Source organism: Manacus vitellinus, unplaced genomic scaffold (assembly GCF_001715985.3).
Source record: "Manacus vitellinus isolate BGI_N305 unplaced genomic scaffold, ASM171598v3 scaffold_43_pilon, whole genome shotgun sequence".
Classification (NCBI taxonomy): domain Eukaryota; kingdom Metazoa; phylum Chordata; class Aves; order Passeriformes; family Pipridae; genus Manacus; species Manacus vitellinus.
The window spans coordinates 2,368,240-2,376,625 of record NW_021940560.1 but is presented as its reverse complement, the minus strand read 5'-3'; the positions used below and the strand labels follow the sequence as shown (position 1 = coordinate 2,376,625).

Sequence of the window (8,386 nt, the reverse complement as noted above, 5' to 3'; positions counted from 1 at the left end):
CTTCCCTTTCCCTTGGCAGGGACATCAAAAGCAAGAACGTGCTGCTGAAGAACAACCTCACAGCCTGCATTGCTGATTTCGGGCTGGCTCTGAAGTTCGAGGCTGGAAAATCTGCAGGAGACACCCACGGGCAGGTAAATCCCCATTTATTCCCAGGAATCTCCAGCATCCCGAAAATTCCCCCTCAGGCTCATTGCATGGATTTGGATAAGAACGTTACGATGTTTTATTCGTTAACGTGGAGAAACTGGAGGGATGAAACTTCCCAGGTTTAGTCCTAAGCCAGGCCTAGGCCCGGGAATGTTTCATCCCGGCCATTCCCACCCCTCCAGGTGGGCACCCGGCGGTACATGGCCCCCGAGGTCCTGGAAGGGGCCATCAACTTCCAGAGGGACGCGTTCCTGAGGATCGACATGTACGCCATGGGACTGGTGCTCTGGGAGCTGGCCTCGCGCTGCACGGCCTCCGACGGTACGGCACGGGCTGGGGGGGGAGCCTGCCCTGGGAGCCTGCCCTGGGAGCCTTCCCTGGGATCCTGCCCTGGGATCCTGCCCTGGGATCCTTCCCTGGGATCCTGCCCTGGGATTCGGGAGGGCTGCAGGGATGCCGGGTGTGTGTCAGCAAACGGGATCGGGTGGTGGGCAGAACTCACTGGCCTTCAGTGTCTCCAGGGTTTGGCATCCCAGGAAAAGCGTTCTGACACGTGGAATCCTCCTGCCTTCCCTGGTAAGGAAGAGAGACAGTTCCTGTGGAACTCCTGGAGTTAATACACCTGGTTTGTTCTCAGTTCAGTCCCAGGTTCAGTTTGAAGCACGAATTACAAGTGTTTTGAAAGAGAAATCTTTGTGTGGGTGCCAGGACAGGTCAGGATTAGCCAAGGGAAAAGGCTCTAAATGTTTTTGGAAAAGTTGCATTTTGAGTCAGTCTTTCAAGCAGTAAATTCCACTGAGTGAGTGTAACTGTTTTCCCTGGGCTGGGATGTTGTGTGTCCCAGCAACCTCTCCAGGAGAGTGTCCCTGCCCCTGGCAGGGGTGGGACGAGGTGGCTTTGAGGTCCCTTCCGAGCCATTCCAGGATGCTGATGAGCCCCTTTTCCCCGTGCAGGCCCCGTGGATGAGTACATGCTGCCCTTTGAGGAGGAGATTGGCCAGCACCCCTCCCTGGAGGACATGCAGGAGGTGGTGGTCCATAAAAAGAAGAGGCCTGTCCTGAGGGAGTGTTGGCAGAAACATTCTGTAAGTGTTACCAACCAACCGCCCCAAATCCTGCCCAAATCCTGCCCAGCCCGTGGGGTGTCCTGGGATTTAATAATTCTAGTAGGAATTAAATGGGCTGCAGCTTAGTGTGTTCTTCATCTTAGAATACTCTTTTGAGTGTTAGAAAGATGATTCTGTCAGGTTTTGGGGGAAAGAAGAGATTCCTGAGTCACTTTTCACTGAAGTGACACTTGAAGGCTGAAGAATTTCACCTCTAGAATGCTGTGAGGATAGTGCAGCACTGCAGGGGAAGGGTCTGCTCACTGCTGTGATATTGTTTAAATACCAGAAAGAATAATATAATACATAATAATGTAACACATCATAATATAATAATAATAACATAATAATATAATAAATAATAATATAGCAAAGCAGACCTGAGGCCCCATCAAACCCGAGTCCAAGGCCGTGTCCTGTCCCATCAAACCCAAGTCCTGTTGGACACCAGGGTTCACGTTTGGCAGGTGGACCTTAAATGCCCTTTTCTTAGCTGGGTGCCCCCTCCCTGACTGGGCGTGTGCCCGTTTCCCCCCGGCTCCGCAGGGAATGGCGATGCTGTGCGAGACCATCGAGGAGTGCTGGGATCACGACGCCGAGGCGCGGCTCTCGGCCGGCTGCGTGGAGGAGAGGATCATCCAGATGCAAAAACTGACTAACATTATAACCACAGAGGACATCGTGACTGTGGTCACAATGGTGACGAACGTGGACTTTCCTCCCAAAGAATCCAGCCTATGATAGTTGCACTGGTCATGGAAGTGACCGCGGGACTCTTCGGCGGAGCTGCTCCGGCGCGCGGGCTGCCGGCGTCGCTGCCGTGCCGGCGGGAAGAGCGGATGGTAAGTCTCTCTGGAACATCACCGAGAGGTGTTTCTCCTTTGTTTGCCCCTTCCTCCTCCCCGGCGTGGATCCATGAGACTTCCTGCATTCCCTGCTCACACCTGAAGGACGTGACCGGACCCCTCACGTGCCGACGAGGGACTCACATGAAGAATATGGACCTGTCGGGGCTTAACGAGCGTTTTAAACACTGACACCCGATTTCTTAACCCCTGGCAGAAGAGACTAATTCCTTAAACGAACTGCTGTTATTTTTTTTAAAATTCAAGAAAAACACAAAAAACCATTTCATTTCAGATTTAAAAAAAAAAAACAAACAAAAACAAAAACGACAGAAGAAGAAAAACAAACCGACAAAAAAAAAGGGTAACTTTGTTTTTATCGCATTCGTCGTCGTTTCTATCAAAATGACTCGTTGTGACGCGACTACGACACAGCTTGTGAATGTTCCGTGTGCTGCTGTTCCGTGTACAGAAACGAGAGGAATCAATGGGATAGAGCAAAGAGGCTTCCAAGTATTACTTAACCTCCCTCAAAACCAGGTATACCTCAGTTCCACCTCCTAAATTATCGTCGACAACACTAATTGGGATAATGAACCGCTCCGTGTTTTGTAAATGATGTTATTCCCCGTCCCTGTGTTATTTAAGAAGGGGAAGGTGCCCCCAGGAATGGCCATTCCCAGAGCCGTGTTTTTTAGCCTTTTCTTGTACTCGCTTGTTGTGTATAAAAACAAAAAAAAAAGTGCTGTTTATTGAGAGAAAAATTTTCCTTCCTCTTTTAGTTGAAAGCTTTCCCCTCTGTTTCCCAGAGTATCTCATCCATTTATTTAACTGATACTATTTAGGTTTGCTGTGTCTGAGGAATATTTGAAAACTTAAGCATGACTTTTATTTTTTTTTTTTTTAATTTTCTGTGAGCTGTGACACTGGAAAGCTCTGAATTCTTGTTCTTTTTTTTTTTTTTTAAAAAAAAGTCTTTTTTTTCCTATTTATGTTCGTGCCGAGGTCGCCGCGTGTTCCCTGTCCCAGCAAACAGTGGGGGCTGTGTCCCTGTTCCAGGATCACCTCAGGAAGCTCAGTTCCCCCCCCAGTTCCTCACTCTCTGCTTGGAGTATTTGCAATTCCCTCCACTCAAAGCTTGTGCCATCCCCCAGGAGTGCAGCTCACGCTCCCTGTGATCCACAGGTTTATCCTGGAGTCACACAAAGAGTTCTGGCTCCAGATTCCAGGTGTGAAATTTCAGGGATAACTAGTTGTGCTCACGATATGCAACGACCATTCCGAGGTAACAAATATCCACAGCGCAGACTCGCCAAAAAGGAGGAAAAACGTGGAAGTGGCTTTCCCAGCTCCAACACCGGAGTTCAGGATGTCACCCCTTGTGCTGGAATTGGGGTGACTGGGAGCTGGGTGCTGCAGTGCTGCTCCCAGTGCTGGCTCGCCACGTTTATCGGAGCCTTCACCCAAAATTCCAGGTCCAGTAAATGTTGGAATTGGAGCGCAGAGCCGGCAGCGGCCCCTGGCGTGCTGAGCGTGTGTCCGTGCTCTCCCTGTCTGTCCAGTCCCTGTCTTTGGAAAACAGCTTTAACAGTGCAGCTGGGAGCTCACGGCAGGGTGGCTGGAGCGTGGATCTGTGCAGCCCTGAGAGGGGCCTTCTTCCCTGGGAACAGTGGGATGTGATGGATACAGGGAGGAGGGAAGGGCTGATGTTCCACCCAGGGCTGTGTCGCTGTCGGTCACGTCTGTGCCTGAGGGACCTGCTCCGAGAATTCCACTTTGTGACATTTGTGACACTTCCCTTTTTAATCCAGTTTTAATTTAACTTCCCCCACACACAGGACAGGAACGGAGTTCTGAACAAATCCCAACCCACTTGTACTCCCTGAGACCTCTGGGCTCCCAAGGAGCAAAACTGGAGTAAAGGGAGTTTAATGCTGTGCTCCCTGAGATCTGATGCAAACCCTGAGCACGTGTAAAATGTCCACCATTTGTGTTTCCCTCAAACTCGGGTTCTCACAGCACTTGTACCTCTGCCTTTTCACTCTGCCTTTGGCTATCCCAGCTCAGTTCTTGTCCTGCTCCCATTTCCTGGGATTTAGCAGCGTGATGTAGCGTCCCTGAGAGCAGGCTGCTCCTTGGAAATGCTTTTGAACCGGTCAGACTGGTCTCCCCTGGGCTGTCCTGTCCAGCTGCTCTCACAGGGGTTTGGACATGAATTCTGCTTTCGCTTCTGGAGCATTGCCTGAGTTGAGCTGCCAGGGCAGGATCCAGGGAGCCTGGTGCTAGGGAACACTGTGCCATTGGCCCTGCCTGGCCCCTGGCTCCAAGTGCAGGGATGGCCCTGGAGTGGCCCCTGAGCCCCAGGTGTTGTTTCTCTGTGCGAGGCTGAGAAGTTCCTGTCCCCGTCCTGCACGACTCTGCTCACGCTGCCCCTCAGCCCAGGCCCAGGGGGGGGTTCAACCAGCATTCCTGGGCTGTTCCCAAACCCCCCCAGAAACATGGAAATACCCAAGGCAGGCGGGTGCAGTGCTCCAAGGCCAGCTCTGGGTGTGACAAGCCATGTCCTGCTCCCCTCAGCACTGACACCACCCCTAGGGCCCCCCCTCTGCTCCTCCTCCAGGTTTTTGAACCTCTTGTAAGACATTTCTGGTACAAAACACAGGAAGCTGCAATACACATCCATGGGCAACAGGACTCCAGTAGCATCCTTGATGGAACATCTGTTACCTCAGATACTCAACCAGCAGGAACTGCTTTTGTTCTCCCCCCTCCTTTCATTTTGTTTCAGTCCATCTCCTCTTCGTTCCCTCTCGACTTTGGGGAGCGATTTCTTTACCTTTCCTCTCTGTATTTGTCAGTGTTTTGGGCACAGGTTGTTGTACTACTGTCAAAAGGTACTTGCTGGGTTTCTGCAAGTGCTAAAAAAACCAACCAACCCCCCTCCCCACCCCTCAATAAAGTGATTGTTAAATATTGTACAAATACAAATGTATACTCTGCCCTATTCCCCCAACGGGAAAATAAAAAATGTGACTACTCTGACTTGCAAATGCCTCCTTTTACACTGGTTTGCAACAGGTGGGGCTGTTCTCCAGCCAAACTGGGAGTTTTGTGGCAAAAAAAAGAGAAAGGGAAAGTGTTACAGGTCAAATATGGTGAGAAGCAAAGGGAGAATCTGCCTCAACTCCAGCACGTCCAAGGGAAAACTCACCTCTTCTGTGTCAGGACACGCCAGCATTCCCTATATTTTATCCCTTGTTTTTTATCCCTATTTGCAGTGCACTGAGGAGGGTGAGACACTGTTCCCAGGGCAGTGCCAGCTGCTGCCAAGGGCAGGGGGAAGCCATGTGTTGGGAATTGCACACACTGCCACTGATATTCCCAGTGCTGCAGCCCGAGGTCAGGGCTTGGCTGCCTCTTCCTTCTCCAGGGATGGGCAAAGCAACCACTTCCCTGAGAGCTGCCTGTCCCCCAGCTCCCCAGGAAGCAGTGGATAACCCCTCCCATTTTACAAGGCCAGCTGGAATTACATGAGCTCCACTCACACAGGGAGATGGGGGTTGGCTGAATCCACACTTTCCTTCCTGGAGAAGAGCTGCTGCAGGAAAATCTCATACCAAGTGTGCAGCAGTGGCACCGCTTACAGGACCTGGATCACAAAGATCTTCTCGGTCCCTCCCAGCCCTAACCATCCCAGGATTCTTTCCCTGCTCTGACAGGACCTCTGTGAAGCAAAGAGGAAAATCAAAAACCCTTTGGCTGCAAAGGGCTCCTCACCCCAGAGCTGACAGCAGAGTGCAGGGCAGCGCTCCCAGCCGGCTCCATCGGCATTCCCAAACCGTCCTGGTGCCGGGATACACTGCTCACATCACACTTCAGCTGGAAATGGCAGAAGGTGGCACAAACCACCAGTTGCAGCTGAAGCTTGTTGGGATTAAAAGGTTTAATTAGGTAAATTTTGCTGTGATTACAGATTTAATTGAGTAACTTTTCCAGGTCAAGTCAGATTTGAGGAGGAGAAGTACGGGTGGGCTGGTGTGGCTGTGCTGCAGGACTGCCGGGGCCACACCGGAACGGGGAGGGCAGCGTGTCCTGAGCCAGGATCCAGAGGGAGAAACTCCAAGGAGTTGGATTTCTCCAAGTGGAGAGTGTGTGCAATGAGGAGAAGTTGGCACCGAGCTGAGCTAAAGCACCTGAGCCTTGGAGTCAGTCACAGTTCTGGCCGCTGGGAGACAACATCAGCGTGGTTCTCCTTCAAATCCATCCCAGATGGATCAGCACAGGAGGCTTCTTCCAAGAATTCATTAACCCAAATGCGCTCCTGTGGGTAACGTTCCCTCTCCTGGCATTGGCACTTCCCTGCTGTGCCAGGAGCTCAGAGCCAGCTGAGGGAGGAGGCTGCCCACTGCTTCACGTCCGTGGGGCAGTTGGGATACACCTGCAGGGCATCCATGATCTGGGTGTTGTCCAGCAGCAGCCTCATCAGGAGATATTCCCGCTGCGCTCGCGCCGACGGCCTTTCCAGGGGCTTCACCAACTCCAGCTGCAGCAAGTGTTCAAAGGCCTGAAGTACAGAGGAAGGGAAGGTGAAGTCATTCCTGCCAGGAGCCAAACATTCCCAAACCCCCTGCCGGGAGCAGGGTGTTCTTCCAGCCCCAAAACACCCCAATTCCCTTCTGGGGTTGCATCTGACCCCTCAAGATCTGTGCTCTGGAAAATAAAACCACTTTCTAAATGCTTTACAATTAAAAAAAACATATCATCTCAGGCTCACCTTCATGACAACCGGTTTCTCGAAGTTGTACATGGAATGTGCTTTCCTCTGGATGAACTTCTGGAATTCTGCGTCAGTAACAGATTTTAAAAGAAGGATTAGTGAGGGGACAGGGAGTGATGTGGTGCCTGTGAAGCTCAGGGTTCCTCTCACCATTGTAAACCATCTGGAAGTTGAAGGGCTCCCCATCATACACATCATTCAGGTGTTTCATGGCTATGATGAGGCAGATTTCCAGCACGGACAAACCTGCAGGGAAAGACGAGAGCCCTCAGGGTTGCCCTTAGGCACATCAGAAGCACGAGCAGTTCACTCACTGGATCTGTCCCTCTTATTTCTTTATGCTCCAGGCCTCACCTATTTGTGTTATTTACCTTCATTATGGAAAAAGAATCCAGAATTGGAGAGAACATTTGTTCTCCATGTGTCTGAAGCAAGAATGTTAAGAAATGGGTCATTTCCACGAAAAAGCAAAGTTTAAGTATATAATTTGGCAGTTCTATCCCTAGATGTATGAGCTAAGTGAGCTCAGGGTTATCCCTGTCTCTTCCATCAGGGGGATCTCAGGGAGGGACCTGCCACTTCCCTGTCTCCTAGAGGCGTTTTTTGGGAAGAGGCTGAGCTTTACCATGCACGATGTTGGCCTTGGAGTCGGTGCTGTGCTGCCTGCTGGCCTCCTGCAGGTCTGCTGCCGTGAGCAGGGGGTGGTGCACAGTCACTGCACTGACAGCCAGCATCTGCAAACAAGCAGGACATGCTGCTCATCCCATTCCTGAGGAACCAGAGATCCCAAATCCCTGTTTTTGGGCCTTCATCCCATTCCTGAGGAACCAGAGATCCCAAATCCCTGTTTTTGGGCCTTCATCCCATTCCTGAGGAACAGACCATTCCTGCCTGGAGACGGGAGGAGACGGAGACGGCAACGCGTTTGTCCCGCGGTCACCTACTAGGAACATTCAGGAACAGAATTCCCACGTCCACGTATTGAAAACCTCACTAATAGCTGGAGTTACAACAACCCCCCTTTGCCAGGAAGGTTTTCCAAGCTTAAAACTTCAAAGCTTCCCCACTGGAGGAGATAAACCCTGAGGAACCTGCTTGGATCCATTCCCATGGATCAGCACTTCAGCAGCTGCGGCGAGAAGGACTGACAACTGCTTTACACCTGCTTTTGTACACAGGGACACCTCCCAACAGCCCAGGTGGCTCCAACCTGCCCTTGGACACTTCCAGGGATCCAGGGGCAGCCACAGCTTCTCTGGGAAACCTGGGCCAGGGCCTCCCTACCCTCAGTTTCTTCCCCAAATCCCACCTCAAACCACTATCTTTCAGTTTAAAGCCATTCCCTGTGTCCTGTCCCTCCACCCCTTGTCCCCAGTCCCTCTCCAGCTCTCCTGGAGCCCCTTTAGGCCCTGGAAGGGGCTCTGAGGTCTGCCCAGAGCCTTCTCTTCTCCAGAGTTTGTCCAGGAACTCCTCATTCATCCCTGCTCCTATCTGTATCCTATGCTTTTA

General features: G+C 51.5%; 2 protein-coding genes across 4 annotated transcripts in view; one reads left to right on the top strand and one right to left on the bottom strand.

Moving 5' to 3' along the window:
* Window positions 1-5,150, top strand: part of ACVR2A (activin A receptor type 2A) — a 48,711-nt gene extending 43,561 nt beyond the window's left edge. For both annotated transcript variants that reach the window (XM_018078897.3, XM_018078896.3), the window contains 4 exons: window positions 20-134; window positions 333-471; window positions 1,104-1,234; window positions 1,802-5,150. In XM_018078897.3, the coding sequence (XP_017934386.1) occupies window positions 20-134; window positions 333-471; window positions 1,104-1,234; window positions 1,802-1,996 (580 nt within the window). In that variant the 3' untranslated portion in view covers window positions 1,997-5,150. The remainder of the gene's footprint in view (window positions 1-19; window positions 135-332; window positions 472-1,103; window positions 1,235-1,801) is intronic.
* Window positions 5,151-6,025: 875 nt separating this feature from the next.
* Window positions 6,026-8,386, bottom strand: part of ORC4 (origin recognition complex subunit 4) — a 10,002-nt gene continuing 7,641 nt past the window's right edge. For both annotated transcript variants that reach the window (XM_018078898.2, XM_018078899.2), the window contains exons 10-13: window positions 7,503-7,611; window positions 7,028-7,123; window positions 6,875-6,942; window positions 6,026-6,664 (exon numbers count right to left, since the gene is read on the bottom strand). In XM_018078898.2, coding sequence (XP_017934387.1) covers window positions 6,476-6,664; window positions 6,875-6,942; window positions 7,028-7,123; window positions 7,503-7,611 — 462 coding nt within the window. In that variant the 3' untranslated portion in view covers window positions 6,026-6,475. The remainder of the gene's footprint in view (window positions 6,665-6,874; window positions 6,943-7,027; window positions 7,124-7,502; window positions 7,612-8,386) is intronic.